The sequence below is a fragment of the Thalassophryne amazonica genome, chromosome 2 (genome assembly GCF_902500255.1).
Source record: "Thalassophryne amazonica chromosome 2, fThaAma1.1, whole genome shotgun sequence".
Classification (NCBI taxonomy): Eukaryota; Metazoa; Chordata; class Actinopteri; order Batrachoidiformes; family Batrachoididae; genus Thalassophryne; species Thalassophryne amazonica.
Window position 1 is genome coordinate 21,012,647 of NC_047104.1, and position 27,568 is coordinate 21,040,214.

The 27,568-nt window shown below is 44.6% G+C and overlaps 1 protein-coding gene across 1 annotated transcript in view; it reads right to left on the bottom strand.

Annotated features, from left to right (window-relative positions):
• abhd17c (abhydrolase domain containing 17C, depalmitoylase) overlaps positions 1-8,209 on the bottom strand; it is a 52,523-nt gene extending 44,314 nt beyond the window's left edge. The window contains exon 1 of the mRNA XM_034184158.1: positions 7,594-8,209. Within this exon, the coding sequence (XP_034040049.1) occupies positions 7,594-8,078 (485 nt within the window). The 5' untranslated portion in view covers positions 8,079-8,209. The remainder of the gene's footprint in view (positions 1-7,593) is intronic.
• Between the last annotated feature and the right edge of the window lie 19,359 nt (positions 8,210-27,568).

Here is a 27,568-nt window from a genome sequence, read left to right on the forward strand (position 1 = left end):
GAAAAGTTAAATTCTTCTTTTTTTGGCTGCTCCCGTTAGGGTGAGCTACAGCAGATCAATCGTTTCCATCTCACCCTTGTCCTTGGCTGCTCCTGTTAGGGGCTGCCACCTCCATCTCACCCTGTCCTCTGTAACGCTCTCTGTCACACCAACCACCTGCATGTCCTCCCTCAGCACATCCATAAACCTCCTCTTTGGCCTCCCTCTTCTCCTCCTGCCTGGCGGCTCCATCCTCAGCATCCTTCTCCCTATATACCCTGGGTCCCTCCTCTGCACATGTCCAAGCCATCTCAGTCTCACCTCTCTGATTTTGTCTCCAAACCGTCCCACGCTACCAGTCCCTCTGATATGTTCATTCATAATCCTGTCCATTTTCGTCACTCCCAAATAGAATAGAAAGGTTTTACACTTTTAGGTCATGCTATCCTCAGAAAGATTTTTGGCATATTTTGAAAGAAAAAAAAATCATTAGTGTTTGTTATGCGTCGTGGGTCCACAGCTGTGTTTTTAGTTTAACCACAGCGAGGGTGCTTACAGAGACGCTCAGTGCAGACTGAAAGAAAAACGTTTAAAAATATGTTTTGTAAAACTCTGCTCTCTGCGTCATCACCGGATTGGGACACTCAAACACACCACTTCCCTGCAGAGTGCAGACAGGAACAGACAGAGACTTGCTGCCAGGAGAAACAACAAAACAGAGACCCTATTCGAAAGACCAATTTTTATTTATTTATTTTTAACGCGGGACGCATGTTTCCCAGGGACACGATAAATTTCATATCTTCTGTCCAGCCCTGATTTTGTGTCAGCGTGAAACTTTTCTTTTGGCAGCCCAATTAACAGAAATCCGCTGCAGCGACACAAAACTTTAATTCCTGTAAGTCCTGCAGGGAAAACGTGATTTAAATAGAACTACAAAAGTATTGTTATCAAAATAAATACTAATTGAAAGCGTATGTGCATGAACACACACACACACACCCACGATTAGCCTTATACATTAGATCATGACCTGCTCACTGGAGCCCTTATTTTCGCGGTTCATGTGGAACTCAGGTCAGGTAGCAAACATCACACTTTACTTACTACGTACAACCCCAATTCCAATGACGTTGGGACGTTGTGTAAAATGTAAATAAATAATAAACAGAATACAAGATATTTAATGTTCAAACTGATAAACTTTATTGGTTTTGTGCAAATATTTGCTCATTTTGAAATAGATGCCTGCAACACATTTCAAAAAGCTGGAACAGTGGTATGTTTACCACTGTGTTACATCACCTTTCCTTCTAACAACAATAAGCATTTGGGAACTGAGGACACTAACTGTTGAAGTTATGTAGGTGGAATTCTTTCCCATTCTTGCCTGATGTGCGACTTCAGTTGTTCAAGAGTCCAGGGTCTCCGTTGTCATATTTTGCGGTTCATAATGCGCCACACATTTTCAATGGGCGACAGGTCTGGACTGCAGGCAGGCCAGTCTAGTACCCGCACTCTTTTACTATGAAGCCACACTGTTGTAACTCGTGCAGAATGTGGCTTGGCATTGTCTTGCTGAAATAAGTAGGGACAACCCTGAAAAAGGCGTTGCTTGGATGGCAGCATGTGTTGCGCCAAAACCTGGATGTACCTTTCAGCACTGATGGTGCCATCACAGATGAGTAAGTTTCCCATGTCATGGGCACTAACACACCCACATACCATCACAGATGCTGGCTTTTGAACTTTGCACTGGTAACAATCTGGATGGTCTTTTTCCTGTTGTGTGGGCCGCTGAAGAGGAGGTACTGCTGGCCCACCACCAGAGGGCGCCCTGCCTGAAGTGCGGGCTTCAGGCACGAGAGGGCGCCGGAGCATCCGGGAGTGACAGCTGTCACTCATCAACAAGCACCAGCTGTCACTCATCTCCATCACCTCAAATGCCAGGCAGCAACTCCACCTCGCTGCCGAGATATCGTCTACCCTATAGGTAAACCTCTCAGCCGTGATTGTGCCAAAACGCACGTAATTTTCTGAGTCTTTGCAGGAGTACCTGAGGATCCTACTTGCAGCTGGACGCTGAGTTTGGGAAGCGTGACGAGTGACGGACTTCACTCCGCACGTCAAACTAAGAGAAATAGCTCTCAGGCTCTGCACGAACTGTGTTACTGTGTTTGAGGTGGAGGTGTTTTTCCCACCTGGAGAAGAACTGCTTTTTTACTGACTGTTTACTGGGTGTGTTTTCACACACTCACCCTTAACTGTCTTTCTGCCTCCTGCCAGCAGTACCAGATCCGACAGCTGGAGACGGTGGCCACCTGGGGATTCAGGACTTGGCGACTCCGGTGTGTTCCAGATCCGGTGGCAGTGGAAATCGTATGGGGCCCGGCTCTTCTCTGGACAGTTGTCTCCTATCCTCGAGCCTGCCCACACGTCACCCTCGTATATTTGACTGTAATCCAAATTCTGCATCTGTCTGTATTTCGTTGTGCACGGTTCACAACAGTAAAGTGTTGTAATTTTGACTCATCCATTGTCCGTTCATTTACGCCCCCTGTTGTGGGTCCGTGTCACTACACTTTCCCAACATTTCCTCTTTTGTCCAGAGGACACAACATCCATGATTTCCAAAAACAATTTGAAATGTAGCAACGAACTGTATTAACTGAGAATAGTTTTCTGAAGTGTTCCTGAGCCTACACAGTAAGATTCTTTAAACAATGATGTCGGTTTTTAATGCAGTGCCGCCTGAGAGATGGAAGGTCATGGGCATTCAATGTTTTCGGCAATGCCACTTATGTGTAGAAAGTTCTCCAGATTCTCTGAATCTACTGATTATATTATGGACTGTAGATGATGGAATCCCTAAATTCCTTGCAATTGGACACTGAGAAACATTGTTCTTAAATTGTTGGACTATTTTTTTCACCCAGATCCTCACCCCATCTTTGCTTGTGAATGGCTGAGCCTTTTGGGGATGCTCCTTTTATACCCAATCATGACACTCACCTGTTTCCAATTAACCTGTTCACCTGTGTAATGTTCCAAACCAGTGTTCTTTGAACATTCATCAACTTTCCCAGTCTTTTGTTGCCCCTGCTTTTTTGAAATGTGTGGCAGGCATCCATTTCAAAATGAGCAAATATTTGCACAAAAACAATAAAGTTTATCAGTTTGAACATTAAATATCTTGTAGAACAAAAAAAGAGAAGAGTTCACTTTGTTTCTGTATAGCACAAACAAATCTGGTGCAACCAGATAGGACTAATTTGTAAAAGAGAAAAACAACTGGTGCAACACAGAAATAAGTGCCAGAAAGGTTAATAAGGTGCTGAAAACAACTTTCACGTCGAAACGTTAGTCCCGCTGCATATTTTTGTTTTCAGCACCTTATTAAACTTTCCGGGACTTATTTCTGTGTTGTACCAGTTATTTTTCTCTTTTATTAAATATCTTGTCTTTGTGGTGTATGTATTCATTTGAATATAGGTTGAAGAGGATTTGCAAATCATTGTATTCTGTTTTTCTTTACATTTTACACAATGTCCCAACTTCACTGGAATTGGGGTTGTTAGAACATATGTAACTGGGAGGAATCCCATAATGAATATTTTATTTTCCTTTTAACAGTGTCTGCAGGGGAGTGTGCGTATGCATGAACCTTTGAAAAGACCGAAGTTACCTTTGACCATGGGTGATGCGTGTGCACGTTACGTGCATGTCGGCATCCATGAGATGTCTGTAAATTACTTCAGAAGTGTTATCATGCCACAAAAACAGCACTTTTAGGTTTAGAAGTTTTTATTTCTTGCTAGCTTTTAAATAATATTTGAGAAACATGTAACAGATACACAGAAACTCAGCAGTTTTGTAGCGTTTTCCACCTTGTTGGATTAACAGCACCCTGTCCTTCCCAAAATCCCTTGGGCAAGTCTGATGAAGCCCCCACGTGATCTTTGATGATACTGTCATAGACTGAATAGGTCTCGACCATCGCTGCCTTAAAGTAGCTCAAAGACATCTGTTCTTTTGGAAATTTATCCTTCAGGAGAACCTTTCTTTCTTTTTTTCTAGAAAACCTAAATATTTATCAGATTGGGAATATATTATGAATCCACAATTTAAATGCTAATAAATAAATTATTTTTATGCCTTAAATCTTAAAAAGCTTAAAAAGTGTTTATTCTGAGTTTGATGCCGATAACACTGGCACACAGTTAAACTCTACCCATTTTTGTGTCACAGATTATTGACACAAAAGCTCACTCAAGTCTTTAGACTGAAGATACAAGAAGGATACACATGAGGTAAGCTACCAAGACAGACAACTGTCAAGAAGCTTCTGTGACTGTGACTGGAGAAAAAGTGGGTAATGAATGGCTGTAATTTCCCAACTGGTTAATGTGACATATTTACAGGTGGAAAATTACGGCTTCAACACTCATATAGAATTTTTTTACTTTGCATATAATGTTTTTTTTCTGTGAGACTTTGAAATAGACTGGTTATCCTGGGTTCTTTGGATAGGGTTGTCTTTTAATAATGTGACGAAAAATTAAAGTGGGGAGTATTTTTGTTACATACGTCACAGAGGTCTGACAGAAGCTGTGTCAAATTTCAGTGACAAGGCAATAAACGGATAACGACTGGTGAACGACTCCTTAAATAACTGCTGTCAAATCCTCTCCTTTTGAGTTCAAACCTGAATGAAAAAATATATCAATGACTAAATTTATTCTGCAGGTTTACATGTTGTAATAAATGTCTGTTTATCCACAGAAACTGTGGTTCTGATTACACGACTCTAGTCTCTAAATGAAAATGACTTCATACCAATGTGTCACTGGAAAATGGTAAAAAGCAGCTGTCTGACCCACAGGGCAGAAGATTTAGGACAGAAAAAAATCTTGCTGCTGCAACAAGAAATGGGCAGGACAGACCCGATCTGAGCAGAGCATGGAAGAAGAGCAGGACACGGGAGGGATGTAGAACATTCACTTTCCATAACCACTTATTCCAATAGGGTACAACAGTCTCGTTTGAACCCTGCATGATATCGCGGGATTTGACCATTTAGGGGAACCTCAGCTCTATTGTGCAATATATACACAACATAACTTCACACAGATAAATGGTGTACTGTTTTGTTTTTGGCTTCAATCACTGAAGCAGTCACGACAAGTTGTTTTTTTTTTTTTTTTTTTCGGTTCCCAGTGGAAAAGGTGAGGCAAATGGGAGACATCATGTCAGTAAGTGTTAGCCTACACAGCTATCCCGAGTAGCTGTGTTCTCTCACCTGCAAAACCGCATTTTGGTTGTTTGTGCTCCGGATCATAACAAACACAACACATGTCCACTTTCCACCGCATTGTCCCCTTTCTTTGCATTTTTCACTTTGTTTGCCTGTAATTTGCCCAAAAAGCCAATGAAAATGCTGTGGCTTCTCCCCCGGAAGTAGAGAAATTTTACCCTTTTAGCGCCCGCCCTCAATGACACTGCAGTCTCCAATTAAGGGTCAAGAGATCTGGAGACAAAGTTGTCTGTTATTTCAGAGTGAAAATTTTATGTTGACGCATTACATATAAACTAAAACATTTCAAGCTTTTTTTTTTTTTTTATTTTGATAATTACGGGCTACAGCTCAAAAAAAAAAAAAAAAGAAAAAAGAAAAAGAAAATGAGCACCTCACCATATTAGAATATTTCATTTTGAGGAACTCACCACTTCTGCAGCATAAATATCATGAATTTGACAGTCTGGTTCTGTCCACACAACCACAGTCATGGGAAAGACAGCTGATCCAACAGTTGTCCAGAAGACACTCATTGACACCCTCCACAGGGAGGCTCAGACACTGAAGGTCACTGCTGAAAGGCCAGCTGTTCTGGATCAAAACATATTCATGGGAAGTTGACTGGAAAAGAAAAGTGTGGTCATAAAAGATGCACAAGCAACAAGGATGAACTGCACTGAGAAACTGACAAACAAAGCAGATTCAAGAACTTGGTGGAGCTACACAATGAGTGGACTGAGACTGGAATCAGAACATCAAGACCCACCACGCACAGATGTGTGCAGGAAGAGTATGTGGAGGAGTCTTAAGGAGAAAAAGAAATGGACCGTTTCTCAGTGGTTCAAATTCCTCTTTTCACATGAAAGTACATATTGCATTTTATATGGAAATCAAAGCCCCAAGGTCTGGAGGAAGAGTGGAGAGGCACAGTTTATGCTCCATCTCCATGATCAATGATGCTACAGAGATGATCTGAAGTTGATATTGATCAGAAAAGTATTGTGATTGACTGGTAGCAGACAAAAGCTGCATTATGCAGTTTCTCCAACCACAACAGAAGCCTATAACTCCTTCAGAGTTGTCTTGGTGGCTTCCCTCAGTAGTCTCCTTCAAGCATGATCACTCAATTTTTGACACCCGCCTTTCTCGACACAGATGCACAGCGGTCACAGACTCACCACACCGTCTGAATTTCTCAGGCTGTGGATACTGTTACAGTAACCATAATTATGTATTTGTAGGTTATTATTACGGCACTGACGTGACATCCTAACCCTAACAAGCCAAAATAACCCAAATCTTACAGAGATACATGAACCCAAAGAATACCTGAAATAAGAAATGTTGGTTGAGATGAAGAGAGTTAAAAAAAAGTCTTCTGTCAGAGAATCGAACCTGACTCCCACATCATGACAGGTGGGGATACTTACCACTATAATAACAAGGACCTAGAAATACAGACTGAGTCACAGAAGATCAATTACTGTGGCTGCTGAAACAATAGCCCCAAAATTTAGAGTTACGGCTGCCCTAACTGTAACCACTTTCAAATTTCGTAATGATTTATGTAAATTACGACAAATTCATTGTCTTGGAAACATTTATGTGTTCATCCCCGGACCTGTCTGTAAAAGTACTGGCTACAAAAGTGATGATGTGATCTTTATATTTATAATAAATTTACCCCTTCCCAACTTTTTTGGATTATGTTTCAGGTCTTATGGGCAGGACTGGATTAATATGAACAAATAAGATCAAACATTTTGACTTCACGGCATCTGTAATGAAACAGAAGTAAAATGTTGGGATCGCTGTGGGTTTTGTTCATTCCCACTTTTTCTGATTTGGGTCTGTACTTTCAAACGTATCAGACTGAACAAATTAAGGATGGTAGAGTAAATCAAAATATGCCAATGGATCAAAAAAAGACTCGAATAGAACACAAGTTTAGTGTTCATTAACAGCAGTCAGCACCTGGGTTCCCCCCGAAATTAATGTTTAGAAAACTGACTTTAGATATTTATGAATCAATTCAGAATCATCCACCATTCAAGAATCCACTATACTCTGTGGGTACTCGTTAATAAGGACCTTGTCGTGGACTAATTAGTACTCACTCGTCCTCAAGGACCCTGTCGTGGACTGAGTGAGAACTCGCTCGTCCCGAGGACCCTCTCGTGGACTGAGTGAGAACTCACTAGCCCCGAGGACCCTCTCGTGGACTGAGTGGGTACTCACTCGTCCCGAGGACCCGCTCGTGGACTTTGTGAGAACTCACTAGCCCCGAGGACCCTCTCGTGGACTAAGTGGGTACTCACTTGTTCCTGAGGACCTGCCAGGCCGCCTCGATGTCGGCATACAGGTTCTTCTCCGACGGCTTGCCAGTGCTGACCCCGTAGCCCGAGTAGTCGTAGGAGAAGACGTTGCAGTTGATACGGGAGCCGAGGCCGATGTAAAAGCTGCACATCTGGCCCAGGTCCACGGCGTTTCCGTGGGAGAAGAGCAGCGTGTAGCGGCTGTTGGGGGCGCAGCGCACGAACATGCAGCAGATCCGGTTCCCTCTGCTGCTCCTGGTGCTGAGGACCTCCACCGCGTCCAGTTCCCGCTGGGAATACTGCCAGTCCGCCCGCTCCGTCAGCTGGAAGCTGGCCGAGCCGCCGGTGTCGGTGGGCACCGAGTAGGTGGGCTCCGGCGGCAGGAAGGCTAGCTTAGCCGCGATGCGACTGGGACACGGCGGACAACAGAAGAGCCAGCACAGCTCGCCCAGAGAGAACCCGTTCATCCTGAGGCCCTGCCTTAGCATTTAGACGCCCGCCGACCCGCAAGTCCCGTAGAGCTCCTCCTGAGCCACTCCTGAGCGCTGAGCCAGGAACTAAGATGAAAAGACCGCAACCATCTCAGCGGCCATTTTTCTGCCTTCTGCAACAAAAGCACATCCGGTTTGTCATCGGTCAGCCCGCCCCATATCCGGTCGATACATTTTTTTTAAGTTTATTAATTTACAGAGTAGTGTCTGTGTTAGAATTCTGCTGAATTCACGTTAAAGTTACAGTAGAACTCGATTATATGGATTCTGGTGGACCAGCAAATTTTGTCCCTTATTTTCAAGATTTCGTTAGTCAGCTCCCACGCGCATGCGTGATGACGTCATAACTGTATACGGTTAGAGAGTTAGACGCGGTTTCTTTCAATAACAAGAACTGTCAAGAAACTTTTTTGTGTGGTGTTCGAGTTGTATGGCGGTAGGAATAGCCTTTTGAATACTTGCATAACGATGTCAGTCACACAAAGAAATCAAATAATAGTTAAAAGATGTTCATTGTGCCCAGAATGTTGGTATTTTGGTCACTGAACTTTCCTAGCAACAAAGCCCTGGTCACACGGTACTAACGAAGGACACTGAAGCCAAAATGAAACAATAAATCTGGACTTACGTTGACTTTCAGAGATATCATTCCTGTACGAATCCCAGGGACAACTTCAAGTCGTCCGTATTCCGTTTCGCTTTCTGTCTTGACGGTTCCTCATCATTTGCATAATTCCCGTACTGTCAGCGTTCCGTTTGACTGTCATCCAACTCTGTCCAACCTCCCAAGTCCGACATCTTGCACAAACATTGTACAAACAGCTGTTTGCATGTCATCTTTGGCATATTTGATTCGTGGGCTATGCGCCACAGACAGCTGTTGCGCACTTGCTTGTTAAACCTCCGGCTGAAATGCATCTAGCTACTGAATTGCAGAGAAAGAGGGATAAAACATAAAAAATTCATGCAGAGACCCAGTCGACCAACCTTAAAAAAAAAAACCTTAAAAATTGTTGAATTTTACAAGTGGGGGAAAAAAAACAGAAAGCCACATCCCATGGCCATTTCTATTCTGCAAAATGTCAAGACTCTGGCCCGACCATGGTCGGGCGAATAGACTATTGTGCTTTATTCAGCCGAAGATCGGGTGGAATAGACATTTTGCCCACAGCTTTGCGTCCCCGGCCGCTGGGCGAATAGACCTCGGCCCAACTACAGACAAGTTTGCTGTAGAACTGGGAATGATTATAGCTGTTCTTCATGCAAGGGGTTTACCAGTGACTGGGAGAGAGGAGGAGCTTCGAGCGTTAGTGGTGCATGCGCTCAGTTCTTGACTGTACCAGTAAAACCCACGGCAAAAGAGAAGAACCAACTCCGAGCAGATCAGTTTACTGACAGTCGACGGCATCGTCTCACCTGATCCACTCACTGACCCCTCAAACGATTCGCTGGGTAAGTTGCTGCATTTATAAGAGATATATAGATGAAGCTTATCACAGTCTGGCACTTCTAATATTTTTATGCCCCGCGCAGTGCTTGCGCCACAAAGCATCCGGGTTGTCCGTCCTTCCGTCTCTCTGTCCATCCGTCTGTCCGGCCGCAATTCGTTCGCCGCAACGTAGCTCGGCACCTCTTCCTCGCAAAAACTTCATATTTGGTGGGTACATGCCTTGGAGGAGTACTTCGCATGGGTTCAAATTCCGGTGACCTTGACCTACTTTTCAAGGTCACCAGTGGTCACAACTGTCAAATCCTTCGCCGCAACGTAGTTTTGCACCTATTGCTCGCAGAAACTTCATATTTGGTGGGTACATGCCTTGGAGAGGTACTTCGCATGGGTTCAAAGGCCAGTGACCTTGGCCTGCTTTTCAAGGTCACCAATGGTCACAACTGTCAAATCCTTCGCCTGAAATTTGTTCGCCGCAATGTACCTCAGCACCTATTGCTTGCAAAAACTTCATATTTGGTGGGTACATGCCTTGGAGGAGTACTTTGCATGGGTTTGAAGGCCGGTGACCTTAACCTACTTTTAAAAAATTACCAATAGTTGCATTTCTTCAAAGGCTACCGACTTTTTATGGTCACTGTTGGCCACATCCTCTAAATAAATATAATGTCAATCTCTAATTTTTCCACTGTGTATCCCAGTTTACATCAAACACATGAGGGTTCAACCAAATACCTACCCCACACATGTACATATTACTACACTTTACATGTAAAATAGTACTGCGCGCCGGGCATTTTGTGACGAATGTCACTAGTTCATTTTTCTTCTGGCACGTATGTGTCGTGGCTGACGTCACCCAGAAAACTACACACCAGTAGGAAGCTTGACAGCTTGCAAACAAAAATCAAGATATTATCATAAATATAAATAAAGTTCATGACATGCTTAGAACAGTCATCACTCCAATTGAAGAAGTTAATTCAAAGTAAATGAGAGAAGTTTGACAGTAAACAGACAGCACTGTCAGACCAGTTCAACATTAGGTTTTCTTAAACCTCTCAGGGTTTTTTTTTTTTCATAGTCGACTCGAACCTCAAGGAATAAAGTCACACCTGGCTATGGGTCAACCCAACCCTTTTCTTTAAAATCAACTCTACATTTGTGGTCAACCCCCCCCCCCCCCCCCAAAAAAAATCCACCCTATTGCAATGTAACCGGCTGGACTGAAAGGTGCAGAACGGACAGGAGCCAAAATATAACAGCAAAGAGGACTAGGATTGTAAAAAAATTAGACCTGCCTAGTCTGAAGGTGAAAGAAGCTTCTTGTTTCAATGACACAATGTTACAGAGTACAGAGTACGTTTACAACGGTGAAACATGGAACAGAGAATGCTGCAGAGATGAGGCCAAGGAAACCTGGAAGCAACTGTAGTTTCCGGCATCTGAGAGCATGACAAGAAGAGGTATTTGTACAGGAGGTTGATGAGTGTGAACAGGTGAATCCAATCAGTTCCACAGGTGGCTCCAGCAGACACAGGAAGGGAGGGGGAGTGAGGCAGAACCAGCAGCCAGGTGCAGACAACAAAGGCAGCATAACAGGACCCCCCCCCCCTTTTAATGGGAACCCACCAGGCAACCTACCAGGCCGACCCGGATGAGCCCGATAGAAGTCAGAGATGAGGGAGGGGTCCAAAATAAGGCCCTGTGAGACCCAGGAATGCTCCTCAGGTCCATACCCCTCCCAGTCCACCAGATACTGGATACCCCAGCCCCGGCGACGAACGTCAAAGATGCAGCTCACCGTCCAGGCAGGATGGCCATCCACAGTCCGGGTAGAAGGTGGGGGAATGGCAGGTGGGCACAAGGTGCTGGAACAGACTGGTTTCAGACAAGACATGTGGAAGACAGGATGGATCCTGAGGGTCCGAGGCAATTTGGGCCTGACAGCTGCAGGGTTGACCACCTTATCGATAAACAGATCCAGGTACCGAGGAGCTAGCTTCTTGGTGGTCGCCTTAAGAGGCACATCCCTGGCGGACAACCAGACCTCTTGGCCGGACTGGTAGTGGAGGTTCAATTCCTGAGCGGGAACAGAGGCGTTTGATAACCCACGGAGCACTCAAAGGGTGACAGGCCGGTGGCCGAGCTTACCTGAGAATTATGTGCATATTCCACCCATGGCAGGTGAGTACTCCAGGAAGATGGGTGGGAGGACGTGACATAGCAAAGGGCGGCTTCCAATTCATGGTTGGGCCGCTCCGCCTGCCCATTGGTCTGTGGGTGGGATCCAGACGAGAGACTGACCGAAGCCCCCAAGGCAGCACAGAAGGCCTTCCAGACCTGAGATGTAAACTGGGGTCCTCAGTCCGACACGATGTACAGGGGAATGCCATGCAGCCGGAACACATGGTGGACCAGGAGGTTTGCAGTCTCCAGCGCCAAGGGTAATTTGGGCAGGGCCAGGAAGTGTGCTGCCTTTGAAAACCAGTCCAGGACGGTGAGGATGACTGTATTTACGCTTGAGGGAGGCAATCCGGTGACAAAATCCAGGCAGATGTGGGACCGTGGTCGACCAGGTGTGGGAAGCGGACGAAGAAGACCAGATGGCTGTTGGTGAGAAGATTTATTTCGGGTGCAGATGGTGCAGGTGTTGACAAACTCATGGGTGTCTGCTTGGAGAGATGGCTGCTGAACAAGGTGTACGGTTCTATGGATGACAGGAGAATTTGGAGGAATGAACAAACTGTAGGACATCAGATCCGGCTGAGGGGGCACAAATAGGTGGCCAGGAGGTCCCCCTCCAGGGTCAGGATGAGTTCTTTGGGCCTACCAGGTGAGGGCGCCTACAAGCATGTGGCTGGGAAGGATGCAGCCTGGTTTAGGGGGGTAGTTCTCCGGAGCAAACTGGCGAGACAAGGCATCGGGTTTTACATTTTTGGAACCAGGTCTGTAGGTGAGGGTGAAGTTAAATCGGCCAAAAAAAAGACCACCTGGCGTATCTGTGATTGAGTCTTTTAGCGTTTTGAATGTAAGCCAGGTTTTTATGATCAGTCCCAACAACAAATGGAACTGACGTACCTTCCAGCCAGTGTCTCCACTCCTCCAGCACCTCCTTCACGGCCAAGAGTTCCCAGTCACCAACATCGTAGTTGCACTCAGTGGGAGAGAGCCGCCGGGAAAAAAGCACAAGGGTGCAATAGAACGTCGCCCTCAGCCTCGCTGGGAGTAGAACGGCCCTGATCCCGATGTCAGAGACGTCGACCTCCACGACGAACTGGCAGTCCGGATCGGGTTGAATGGCGGACAGGAGTGGTGGTAAACCTATGTTTAAGGGACTGAAAGGCTTCGTTCGGCTTCAGTGGACCAGTGAAAACTGGAATTGGAAGAAGTGAGTTTGTGGAGAGGGGCAGCTACTTGACTAAAGTTACGTATGAATCGACAGTAAAAATTAGCAATCCTAGGAACTGTTGAAGTTGTTTGTGATTGGAGGGAGTTGGCCACTTCACTATGGTAGAGACTTTGGCTGGATCTGGTCTAATCTGATTGTGTTCAAATATGAACCCTAGGAAGGACACGGAGGTCTGATGGAAGGCACATTTCTTGGCTTTGATGATGGCAGGTTCTTAGAAAAGATGAGAATGTCTTCTAATTAGACAAAAACAAAATGATTAAGAAAATCACGGAGGACATCGTTAACCAAAGCTTGAAAGACGGTGGGAGCATTAGTGAGACCGAAGGGCAAAACAAGATATTCAAAATGCCCCAAGGGCATGTTAAACGCAGTCTTCCACTCATCTCCCTCTTTGATACGGACTAGGTGGTAAGCACTTCTAATATCTAGTTTGGAAAAGATGGGTGCTCCCTGCAGAGAGTCAAAGGTGGAGTCAAATAGAGGCAAAGGATACCGGTTACGAACTGTTATGGCCGGTTACAACTGTTATGGCATTTAACCCACGGAAATCAATGCAGGGACGGAGGGTCCATCCTTCCTTCCCCAAAAAAAGAAGCCTGCCCCTAAGGGTGAGGAGGAGGGATGAAGAAGACCTGCTGTCAGGGAGTCTTGAATATACTGCTCCATTGATTGCCTCGCCGGGCACAACAGATTGTACAGGCGGCTGGAAGGAAGCTCTGCGCCAGGAAGCAAATTGATGGAGCAGTCATACGGTCAATGAGGAGGCAATGATAGCGCACGGCTCTTACTAAAGACTTCTTGGAGGTCAAGGTACTCTTAAGGAACTATAGAGAGGTCTATGGGGGGAATAATAGACTCCCTGGAATTCTGGGTGGGTGGAACTGACGAACTGAGACAACGGAGGTGTCAAGCTTCGCTCCACCGGGAAATGGACCTGGTTGGCCAATCAACGTCTGGATTGTGTAAGATTAACCAGGAGTGCCCTAAAACAATCAGTGGAGTGGATGTGTAAACAAAAAAATTGAATAGACTCGCAATGATTACCAGAAACTAGCCATAATTAGCTAAGATAGCTGGGTCAAGTGATGTCTTTTTAAGTAATGGTTTAATTACTGCCACCTTAAAAGCCTGTGGTACATAGCCAACTAATAAAGATAGATTGATCATATTTAAGATCGAAGCATTAATAATGGTAGGGCTTCCTTGAGCAGCCTGGTAGGAATGGGGTCTAATAGACATGTTGATGGTTTGGATGAAGTAACTAATGAAAATAACTCAGACAGAACAATCTGAGAGAAAGAGTCTAACCAAATACCGGCATCACTGAAAGCAGCTAAAGATAACGATACGTCTTTGGGATGGTTATGAGTAATTGTTTTCTCTAATAGTTAAAATTTTATTAGCAAAGAAAGTCATGAAGTCCTTACTAGTTAAAGTTAAAGGAATACTCAGCTCAATAGCTCTGACTCTTTGTCAGCCTGGCTACAGTGCTGAAAAGAAACCTGGGGTTGTTCTTATTTTCTTCAATTAGTGATGAGTAGTAAGATGTCCTAGCTTTATGGGGGCTTTTTTATAGAGCAACAGACTCTTTTTCCAGGCTAAGTGGAAGATCTTCTAAATTAGTGAGACACCATTTCCTCTCCAACTTACGGGTTATCTGCTTAAGCTGCGAGTTTGTGAGTTATACCACAGAGTCAGGCACTTCTGATTTAAAGCTCTCTTTTTCAGAGGAGCTACAGCATCCAAAGTTGTCTTCAATGAGGATGTAAAACTATTGACGAGATACGCTATCTCACTTACAGAGTTTAGGTAGCTACTCTGCACTGTGTTGGTATATGGCATTAGAGAACATAAAGAGGAATCATATCCTTAAAACCTAGTTACAGCACTTTCTGAAAGACTTCTAGTGTAATGAAACTTATTCCCCACTGCTGGGTAGTCCATCAGAGTAAATGTAATGTTATTAAGAAATGATCAGACAGAAGGGAGTTTTCAGGGAATACTGTTAAGTCTTCAATTTCATACCATAAGTCAGAACAAGATCTAAGCTATGATTAAAGTGGTGGGTGGACTCATTTACATTTGAGCAAAGCCAATTGAGTCTAATATAGATTAAATGCAGTGTTGAGGCTGTCATTCTCAGCATCTGTGTGGATGTTAAAATCGCCCACTATAATGATCTTATCTGAGCTAAGCACTAAGTCAGACAAAAGGTCTGAAATTCACCAGAGAAACTCACAGTAACGACCAGGTGGACAATAGATAATAACAAATAAAACTGGTTTTTGGGACTTCCAATTTGGATGGACAAGACTAAGAGTCAAGCTTTCAAATGAATTAAAGCTCTGTCTGGATTTTGATTAATTAATAAGCTGGAATGGAAGATTGCTGCTAATCCTCCGCCTCGGCCCGTGCTACGAGCATTCTGGCAGTTAGTGTGACTCGGGGATGTTGACTCATTTAAACTAACATATTCATCCTGCTGTAACCAGGTTTTCTGTAAGGCAGAATAAATCAATATGTTGATCAATTATTATATCATTTACTAACAGGGACTTAGAAGAGAGAGACCTAATGTTTAATAGACCACATTAACTGTTTTAGTCTGTGGTGCAGTTGAAGGTGCTATATTATTTTTTCTTTTGAATTTTTATGCTTAAATAGATTTTTGCTGGTTATTGGTGGTCTGGGAGCAGGCACCGTCTCTACGGGGATGGGGTAATGAGGGGATGGCAGGGGGAGAGAAGCTGCAGAGAGGTGTGTAAGACTACAACTCTGCTTCCTGGTCCCAACCCTGGATAGTCACGGTTTGGAGGATTTAAGAAAATTGGCCAGATTTCTAGAAATGAGAGCTGCTCCATCCAAAGTGGGATGGATGCCGTCTCTCTAACAAGACCAGGGTTTTCCCAGAAGCTTTGCCAATTCTATGAAGCCCACCTCATTTTTTTGGACACCACTCAGACAGCCAGCAATTCAAGGAGAACATGCGGCTAAACATGTCACTCCCGGTCCGATTGGGGAGGGGGCCCAGAGAAAACTACAGAGTCCGACATTGTTTTTGCAAAGTTACACACCGATTCAATGTTAATTTTAGTGACCTCCGATTGGCGTAACCGGGTGTCATTACTGCCGACGTGAATTACAATCTTACCAAATTTATGCTTAGCCTTAGCCAGCAGTTTCAAATTTCCTTCAATGTCGCCTGCTCGGCCCCCGGAAGACAATTGACTATGGTTGCTGGTGTCGCTAACTTCACATTTCTCAAAACAGAGTCGCCAATAACCAGAGTTTGATCCTCGGCGGGTGTGTCATCGAGTGGAGAAAAACGGTTAGAAATGTGAACGGGTTGGCGGTGTACACGGGGCTTCTGTTTAGGGCTACGCTTCCTCCTCACAGTCACCAGTCGGCCTGCTTTCCCGGCTGCTCAGGATCTGCCAGAGGGAAACTAACGGCGGCTAAGCTACCTTGGTCCGCACCGACTACAGGGGCCTGGCTAGCTGTAGAATTTTCCATGGTGCGGAGCCGAGTCGCCAATTCGCCCAGCCTGGCCTCCAAAGTTACGAATAAGCTACACTTATTACAAGTACCATTACTGCTAAAGGAGGCCAAGGAATAACTAAACATTTCACACCCAGAGCAGAAAAGTGCAGGAGAGACAGGAGAAGCCGCCATGCTAAACCGGCTAAGAGCTAGTAGCCCGCGCTAAGCTAGCAGATTCCTAAAGACACACAAAGTGAATAATGTGTAAATAATTTAGAGGTGATTCAGCAGAGGGAGTGCTTTAGTTAAGGCACATGAAGATTACACTGTGAAACAAATCGTTATCTAGGTAACTAGATCAATCTAACTGCGCAGATTAAACAGCTAACAGATACAGCAAAACACCGCTGTGCTCCGGAACAGGAAGTGATACAATACCGCAGTGAGAGCCAACCACCAGTAGAGGCAAGCAAGAGTTCATGGTCATCCAGCTTGTATGGAGACAGGAACGTCACACCCAAACACAGTTCATCCAGAACCAACTCAGAACAGCACCAGGTGGCACAATTAAACTGACAGAACCAGGAGCTCTAAGGACGCACGAAACAGAGTAAGTTTACAATGTTGAAACATGGAACAGAGAATGCTGCAGAGATGAGGCCGTGGAAACCTGGAAGCAACTGTAGTTTCTGGTGTCTGAGAGCGTGACGAGAAGAGGTATTTGTACAGGAGGTTGATGAGTGTGAACAGGTGAATCCAATCAGTTCCACAGGAGGCTCCAACAGACACAGGAAGGGAGGGGGAGTGAGGCAGAACCAGCAGCCAGGTGCAGCAAGCTGCTTCTGCCTCCTGAGGCGTCGGACGGTTTGCCAGAATCTCTTCGAGGCCGACCGACAGTCCTCCTCCATGGCCTCCCCGAACTCCTCCCAGACCCGAGTTTTTGCCTCTGCGACCATACGGGCTGCGGCACGCTTGGGCTGCTGGTACCTGTCAGCTGCCTCCGGGGTCCCACCTATCAACAAAGATAAGTAGGACTCCTTCTTCAGCTTGACGGAATCCCTTACTTCCAGCGTCCACCACCGGGGTTCGGGGATTGCTGCCGCGACAGCCACCAGAGACCTTGCGACCACAGCTACGAGCGGCTGCATTGACAATGGAGGTGGAGAACATGGTCCACTCAGACTCCATGTCTCCAACCTCCCCCGGAATCTGGGAGAAGCTCTCCCGGAGGTGGGAGTTGAAGACCTCGCTGACAGAGGGTTCCGCCAGTCGTTCCCAGCACACCCTCACGATACGTTTGGGCCTGCCAGGTCTGACCGGCTTCCTCCCCTCCCAGCGGATCCAACTCACCACCAGGTGGTGATCGGTCGACAACTCTGCCCCTCTCTTCACTCGAGTGTCCGAGACCCGTGGCCAAAGGTCAGATGATACGACTACAAAGTCGATCATCGACCTCCGGCTCAGGGTGTCCTGGTGCCACATGCACTTATGGACACCCTTGTGCTCGAACATGGTGTTTGTGATAGACAAACTATGACTAGCACAGAAGTCCAACAACTGAACACCACTCGGGTTCAGATCGGGGAGGCCGTGCTTCCCGATCACCCCCCTCCAGGTCTCACTGTTGTCGCCCACATGGGCGTTGAAATCCCCCAGAAGAACAATGGAGTCCCCAGTTGGAGCGCAATCTAGTACCCCTCCCAGGGACTCCAGGAGGGTCGAGTACTCTACACTGCCGCTCGGCCTGTAGGCCGAGACAACATGACAGACCTGTCCCCGACCCAAAGGCGTAGGGACATGACCCTCTCGTTCACTGGAATGAACTCCAACACATGGCGACTGAGCTGGGGAGCAATAAGCAATGCAACCCCAGCTCTCCGCCTCTCCCTGTGGGAAACGCCAGAAAAATGAAGCGTCCAGCCTCTCTCCAGGAGTTGGGTACCAGAGCCCAAGCTGTGCATGGAAGTGAGCCCGACTATCTCTAGTCGGTATCTCTCAACCTCCTGCACAAGCTCAGGCTCCTTCCCCCCCAGTGAGGTGACATTCCACGTCCTAACAGCCAGGGGCTGTGAGCGTGGACTGGGCCGCCGGGCCACCCGCCCTCAACCGCCGCCCAATCCGCTCTGCACCTGACCCCCAAGGCCCCCTCTGCAGGTGGTGAACCCACAGGAGGGCGGGCCCACATTGCTCTTTTGGGCTGAGCCCAGCCGGGCCCCATGGGCTAAGGCACGATCACCAGGTGCTCGCGCGCGAGCCCCAAACCCAGGCCTGGCTCCAGGGTGGGGCCCCGGCTCCACCATACCGGGCGACGTCTCAGTCCTTGATTTTTTTACTGGTCATGGAGGCTTGCAAAATTCCAGGGTGTTCAAATACTTATTTTCCTCACTTTATATCAACCCTTGGGCACATATTACGGCGTTTTGGGATTACCTTTCACGGCTATGCTGATGATACTCAGTTATACTTGCCAATAACTGCTGGTAATCTTGTTCACATAAAATCCTTAGAAGATTGCCTTGCATCAGTGAGAAGTTGGATGTCTAGATACTTCCTACTTTTAAACTCTGATAAGACTGAAATGATGGTTCTTGGTCCAGTGAGACATCGGCATCAATTTGACCAGTTAACGCTTAGCCTAGGCTTGTGTGTCATACATCACACTGACAAAGTGAGGAACCTTGGGGTAATTTTTGATCCTACATTGTCCTTTGACCTCCACATTAGAAATATTACGAGGACTGCTTCCTTCCACCTGCGAAATATAGCGAAGATTCGTCCCATCCTGTCTATGGCTGATGCTGAGACCCTGATCCATGCATTTATCCCTTCTATATTGGACTACTGCAATGTTCTATTTTCAGGTTTACTGCAGTCTAGCATGAGGGCTCCCCACTTGGTTCAAAATGCTGCAGCCAGACTTTTGACACGAAGCAGAAATTTCAACAACATTACACCCATTTTGGCATCCCTTCACTGGCTTCCTGTCCCAGTGAGATCAGATTTTAAGGTTCTGCTACTAGTCTATAAAATTGTTCATGGACTGGCACCTCCCTACCTAGCTGACCTAATTAAACCTTATGTATCAGCCCGGGCTTTCGTTCTCAGGGTGCAGGACTACTTAGTGTCCCTAGGGTGAATAAAAAGTCTGCGGGTCACAGAGCTTTCTCTTATCGTGCCCCTGTTCTGTGGAATGATCTCCCTGCATCAATTAAACAGTCAGATTCTGTGGATACTTTCAAGTCCAGACTTAAGACGCACTTATTTTCCCTTTCGTATGGCTAGCATACTGATATAGTTTTGTTTTACGCTTTTTACTCTTTTAATTTTATTAGGAAACGGAGTATGCCGCGGCCTCAACTTTACCTGAATTCTGGGTCTTTTAGTGAAGCTTAGGGCTAGTGGCCGGCGATCACCTTAGTATTTCTTCTGTTTTCTTGTTGTTTAATGCTGGCAAATTATACCATATTTCTTGTCTTTCTGATGCCTGATTCTGTTTTTTCTCTGTTTAAGGTGCAGCTCCATCCAGAGATGGGAGTTGTATTTGTGCTGGCGACCCTCCTGTCCTGTGCGCCAACAGCATTTCATGTATATTCATTTTGTGAATTGTTCTGTAATTTATGTCTGTAGCATGGCCCAAGCAGAGGGTCACCCCTTTGAGTCTGGTCTGCTTGAGCTTTCTTCCTCAGAGGGAGTTTTTCCTAACCACTGTTACTCTGGGGGTTGGTAAGGTTAGACCTTACCTGTGTGAAGGACCTTGAGGCAACTCTTGTGATATGGCGCTATATACAGTAAATGAAATGAAATTGAAAATAGTTGAGGGAAACTTGTTCATCCATTCATGCACGTCACTAATTAGATGACGAGGCATTTGGCTACCGTAAGAGAGTCTATACAGTCTAACTATACAGTGGACTTTGCACAAGGAGATGCTGTAATGCAGAGGAAGCCTTTTCTGCGTACACGCCACAGAGTCACTTGAGGTATGCTAAAGCACATTTGGACAAGCCAACTTCATTTTATAACAAGGTGCTGTGGACTGATGAAACTACAATTGAGTTATTTGGACATAACAAGGGGCAGAAAAAGCACACAGCATTCCAAGAAAAAACACTTCCTACCTACAGTAAAATTTGGAGGTGGTTCCATCATCCTGTGGGGCTGTGTGGCCAGTGCAGGTACTGGGAATATTGTTAAAGTTGGGGGTCACATGGATTCCAGTCAGCATATTCTTGAGAACAATGTTTATGAATCAGTGACAAAGTTGAAGTTGTGCTGGGGCTGGATCTTTCAACAAGACAACAACCCTAAACACTACTCAAAATCTACTGAGACATTCATGCAGAGGAACAAGTACAACGTTCTGGAATGGCCATCACAGTCCCCAAACCTGAATATTATTGAAAATCTGTGGTGTGATTTTAAGCGGGCTGTCCATGCTCGGAAACCAACAAACCTGACTGAACTGGAGATGTTTTGTAATGTTACTTCATTAGTTACTTTATGCAGTTACATTTTACAGATGCTTTATTCAGTTACTTCATTAGCAGCTGTGGACATTTTGTCGGCAGCTGCTGAATGTAATTAATAAAGTAACTTATTTTTAAGATTTAGTACTCAGAAAAGTAACAATTAGTTACTTTGCTGGTACTTTGCTGATTGCTCAATCTTGCTCAATCTTGCACCAGTAGAGGCAAGCAAGAGCTTGCCTCTACTGGTGGTTGGCTCTCACTGCGGTATTGTATCACTTCCTGTTCCGGAGCACAGCGGTGTTTTGCTGTATCTGTTAGCTGTTTAATCTGCGCAGTTAGATTGATCTAGTTACCTAGATAACGATTTGTTTCACAGTGTAATCTTCACGTGCCTTAACTAAAGCACTCCCTCTGCTGAATCACCTCTAAATTATTTACACATTATTCACTTTGTGTGTCTTTAGGAATCTGCTAGCTTAGCGCAGCTACTAGCTCTTAGCCGGTTTAGCATGGCGGCTTCTCCTGTCTCTCCTGCACTTTTCTGCTCTGGGTGTGAAATGTTTAGTTATTCCTCGGCCTCCTTTAGCAGTAATGGTACTTGTAATAAGTGTAGCTTATTCGTAGCTTTGGAGGCCAGGCTGGGTGAATTGGAGACTCGGCTCCGCACCGTGGAAAATTCTACAGCTAGCCAGGCCCCTGTAGTCGGTGCGGACCAAGGTAGCTTAGCCGCCGTTAGTTTCCCTCTGGCAGATCCTGAGCAGCCGGGAAAGCAGGCCGACTGGGTGACTGTGAGGAGGAAGCGTAGCCCTAAACAGAAGCCCCGTGTACACCGCCAACCCGTTCACATTTCTAACCGTTTTTCTCCACTCGACGACACACCCGCCGAGGATCAAACTCTGGTTATTGGCGACTCTGTTTTGAGAAATGTGAAGTTAGCGACACCAGCAACCATAGTCAATTGTCTTCCGGGGCCAGAGCAGGTGACATTGAAGGAAATTTGAAACTGCTAGCTAAGGCCAACGCGTAAATTTGGTAAGATTGTAATTCACGTCGGCAGTAATGACACCCGGTTACGCCAATCGGAGGTCAGTAAAATTAACATTGAATCGGTGTGTAACTGCAAAAACAATGTCGGATTCTGTAGTTTTCTCTTGGCCCCTCCCCAATCGAACCGGGAGTGACATGTTTAGCCGCATGTTCTCCTTGAATTGCTGGCTGTCTGAGTGGTGTCCAAAAAATGAGGTGGGCTTCATAGATAATTGGCAAAGCTTCTGGGGAAAACCTGGTCTTGTTAGGAGAGACGGCATCCATCCCACTTTAGATGGAGCAGCTCATTTCTAGAAATCTGGCCAATTTTCTTAAATCCTCCAAACCGTGACTATCCAGGGTTGGGACCAGGAAGCAGAGTTGTAGTCTTACACACCTCTCTGCAGCTTCTCTCCCCCTGCCATCCCCTCATTACCCCATCCACGTAGAGACGGTGCCTGCTCCCAGACCACCAATAACCAGCAAAAATCTATTTAAGCATAAAAATTCAAAAAGAAAAAATAATATAGCACCTTCAACTGCACCACAGACTAAAACAGTTAAATGTGGTCTATTAAACATTAGGTCTCTCTCTTCTAAGTCCCTGTTAGTAAATGATATAATAATTGATCAACATATTGATTTATTCTGCCTTACAGAAACCTGGTTACAGCAGGATGAATATGTTTGTTCAAATGAGTCAACACCTCCGAGTCACACTAACTGCCAGAATGCTCGCAGCACGGGCCGAGGCGGAGGATTAGCAGCAATCTTCCATTCCAGCTTATTAATTAATCAAAAACCCAGACAGAGCTTTAATTCATTTGAAAGCTTGACTCTTAGTCTTGTCCATCCAAATTGGAAGTCCCAAAAACCAGTTTTATTTGTTATTATCTATCGTCCACCTGCTCGTTACTGTGAGTTTCTCTGTGAATTTTCAGACCTTTTGTCTGACTTAGTGCTTAGCTCAGATAAGATAATTATAGTGGGCAATTTTAACATCCACACAGATGCTGAGAATGACAGCCTCAACACTGCATTTAATCTATTATTAGACTCAATTGGCTTTGCTCAAAATGTAAATGAGTCCACCCACCACTTTAATCATATCTTAGATCTTGTTCTGACTTATGGTATGGAAATTGAAGACTTAACAGTATTCCCTAAAAAACTCCCTTCTGTCTGATCATTTCTTAATAACATTTACATTTACTCTGATGGACTACCCAGCAGTGGGGAATAAGTTTCATTACACTAGAAGTCTTTCAGAAAGCACTGTAACTAGGTTTAAGGATATGATTCCTTCTTTATGTTCTCTAATGCCATATACCAACACAGTGCAGAGTAGCTACCTAAACTCTGTAAGTGAGATAGAGTATCTTGTCAATAGTTTTACATCCTCATTGAAGACAACTTTGGATGCTGTAGCTCCTCTGAAAAAGAGAGCTTTAAATCAGAAGTGCCTGACTCTGTGGTATAACTCTCAAACTCGCAGCTTAAAGCAGATAACCCGTAAGTTGGAGAGGAAATGGCGTCTCACTAATTTAGAAGATCTTCACTTAGCCTGGAAAAAGAGTCTGTTGCTCTATAAAAAAGCCCTCCATAAAGCTAGGACATCTTACTACTCATCACTAATTGAAGAAAATAAGAACAACCCCAGGTTTCTTTTCAGCACTGTAGCCAGGCTGACAAAGAGTCAGAGCTCTATTGAGCCGAGTATTCCTTTAACTTTAACTAGTAATGACTTCATGACTTTCTTTGCTAATAAAATTTTAACTATTAGAGAAAAAATTACTCATAACCATCCCAAAGACATATCGTTATCTTTGGCTGCTTAAGTGATGCCGGTATTTGGTTAGACTCTTTCTCTCCGATTGTTCTGTCTGAGTTATTTTCATTAGTTACTTCATCCAAACCATCAACATGTCTATTAGACCCCATTCCTACCAGGCTGCTCAAGGAAGCCCTACCATTATTTAATGCTTCGATCTTAAATATGATCAATCTATCTTTATTAGTTATGTACCACAGGCTATGTACCACAGGCTTTTAAGGTGGCAGTAATTAAACCATTACTTAAAAAGCCATCACTTGACCCAGCTATCTTAGCTAATTATAGGCCAATCTCCAACCTTCCTTTTCTCTCAAAAATTCTTGAAAGGGTAGTTGTAAAACAGCTAACTGATCATCTGCAGAGGAATGGTCTATTTGAAAAGTTTCAGTCAGGTTTTAGAATTCATCATAGTACAGAAACAGCATTAGTGAAGGTTACAAATGATCTTATGGCCTCAGACAGTGGACTCATCTCTGTGCTTGTTCTGTTAGACCTCAGTGCTGCTTTTGATACTGTAGACCATAAAATTTTATTACAGAGATTAGAGCATGCCATAGGCATTAAAGGCACTGCGCTGCGGTGGTTTGAATCATATTTATCTAATAGATTACAATTTGTTCATGTAAATGGGGAATCTTCTTCACAGACTAAAGTTAATTATGGAGTTCCACAAGGTTCTGTGCTAGGACCAAATTTATTCACTTTATACATGCTTCCCTTAGGCAGTATTATTAGACAGCATTGCTTAAATTTTCATTGTTACGCAGATGATACCCAGCTTTATCTATCCATGAAGCCAGAGGACACACACCAATTAGCTAAACTGCAGGATTGTCTTACAGACATAAAGACATGGATGACCTCTAATTTCCTGCTTTTAAACTCAGATAAAACTGAAGTTATTGTACTTGGCCCCACAAATCTTAGAAACATGGTGTCTAATCAGATCCTTACTCTGGATGGCATTACCGTGACCTCTAGTAATACTGTGAGAAATCTTGGAGTCATTTTTGATCAGGATATGTCATTCAATGCGCATATTAAACAAATATGTAGGACTGCTTTTTTGCATTTACGCAATATCTCTAAAATTAGAAAGGTCTTGTCTCAGAGTGATGCTGAAAAACTAATTCATGCATTTATTTCCTCTAGGCTGGACTATTGTAATTCATTATTATCAGGTTGTCCTAAAAGTTCCCTGAAAAGCCTTCAGTTAATTCAAAATGCTGCAGCTAGAGTACTAACAGGGACTAGAAGGAGAGAGCATATCTCACCCATATTGGCCTCTCTTCATTGGCTTCCTGTTAATTCTAGAATAGAATTTAAAATTCTTCTTCTTACTTATAAGGTTTTGAATAATCAGGTCCCATCTTATCTTAGGGACCTCATAGTACCATATCACCCCAATAGAGCGCTTCGCTCTCAGACTGCAGGCTTACTTGTAGTTCCTAGGGTTTGTAAGAGTAGAATGGGAGGCAGAGCCTTCAGCTTTCAGGCTCCTCTCGTGTGGAACCAGCTCCCAATTCGGATCAGGGAAACAGACACCCTCTCTACTTTTAAGATTAGGCTTAAAACTTTCCTTTTTGCTAAAGCTTATAGTTAGGGCTGGATCAGGTGACCCTGAACCATCCCTTAGTTATGCTGCTATAGACTTAGACTGCTGGGGGGTTCCCATGATGCACTGAGTGTTTCTTTCTGTTTTTGCTCTGTATGCACCACTCTGCATTTAATCAGTGATTGATCTCTGCTCCCCTCCACAGCATGTCTTTTTCCTGGTTCTCTCCCTCAGCCCCAACCAGTCCCAGCAGAAGACTGCCCCTCCCTGAGCCTGGTTCTGCTGGAGGTTTCTTCCTGTTAAAGGGAGTTTTTCCTTTCCACTGTCGCCAAGTGCTTGCTCACAGGGGGTCGTTTTGACCGTTGGGGTTTTTACATAATTATTGTATGGCCTTGCCTTACAATATAAAGCGCCTTGGGGCAACCATTTGTTGTGATTTGGCGCTATATAAATAAAATTGATTGAATCTTAAGACTAACCAAGTTAAATTATTAGTTACCTTATTAATTACATAATTTATTAGTTGCAAGTTTTCGGCAGATTCTAACAAAGTAATTGCATAAAGCTGCTAATGAAGTAACTGCATATAGTAACTATAAAGCAACTAAAAAAAGTAACTTGTCAAAGTTACTTTCACAATACTCCCAGTGAGCAGGTTGTGATCTAATTATCAGACAAGAAGGCTAGACACAAATGCTAAATTCAAACACAGGTGGAATTTGGTGAAAAGGTTTTACTGTGTAGGCGAGGAGGGTTCAGTACCCAAAAAGGCAGTCCAAAATCAGCAGCGTTAACAGAATTATAAGGCTAAGGCGTGATCCAAAAAACTGGCAGGTGGTTCACAGGCAACAGGTTCGGTACACAGGGAATCAATCAACGTGGCGGAGGTACAGGCAGGGTACAAGCATGAGGAACAGGTATGCAGAGTGTGCTGGAAGGGGGCGTGACCAGGGAAGACAAAGGTAAGTGCAAGAGAGTGCACTAAGGCAAAAGCAAAGTGAACTGGGGCAAGATAATTAAATGACAGAAAAACCAACGGTGCAAAATGTGACGTACTGGACTAACCATAATAGACACAAACAAAACAGAGGGGGCGAGTCGAGGAGTGGAAAACCAGTGATCATAACTAAAAAGAGAGGACGTGACACAGGAAAGTGAATATCCTAAACATGACAAAACAAACTATTGACAGAATAGGAAATAAATGAACAAATCAAAACCAGGGACGAGGTAATGCAATGAATGACTAAACCATAAATAAATGATACACAGAATAAAACCAGTAACAAAAGCATTACACAAAGTGAAGAAACGAACAGAACCAAACCAAGACTTACATGACAACATATAATAATATGAAAAGTAAAACTGTACAATCCTCAGTGGAAGCCTAGACCAAAATAGGGGGAAAACCCAGACACGAACCCCGGGCCGGAGCAGACCCTGACATCACCCACCTCCAAGGCAGCCAGCACCGATGCCTGCCAGAAACACCACCCCAAAACCAAGGAAAACTTGAGGCGGGTAGCGTCATGGCAGATAACCAACAACACCCAACACGAGGAACCGAGTGCCCGAGCCTGAACAGGTGATCAAAAACAGAGATCCCCAAATGGACGACAGCATGGCAGTCCTTGGGACAAAGGAACTCCAAGGGCCCGGTCCTGGGGCCTACAGAAGCCCATGGAAGAGCCAGGAGGGCGACCACTATGGCCAACAGGGACGCATGGGAACATAGACAATACTGGGATCAGGGACAAGGTGGGACGTGGTAAATCTTCTTCATAACATATCATAGCGATCAAATGGGAAAGACTAATAAACCTGAACAAGGAACGGGGGGGGGGGGGGGGACATGCACCCGGAAACCGAACATTCTTTGAATGTTCATTTAACATTTGCCTGAGAACATTTGCAAACATGACGAACATTGGATGATCATCATATGAACAAAGAATGAGTACAGGTAATGTTTGCATGCAAACATTCAATGAACATTATACAAACCTTCACAAATGTTCACAAACATGTGAACAGTTGAACCAGAACATTAAATGAACATTTGTAGAATGTTTGAATGCTAACATTACCTGTCCTCATTCTTTGTTCATATGATGTTCGTGCAATGTTCCTGCTCAATATATCTACAATTTTGTGATTTTTTCCTATTGAGAACTAAAAATGACGTAAAACAAGCTTTACGTTTTAAAATTCAACAGGTTTTATTCAAATAGTAACTTGCAATGTAGTCATGGAATTCA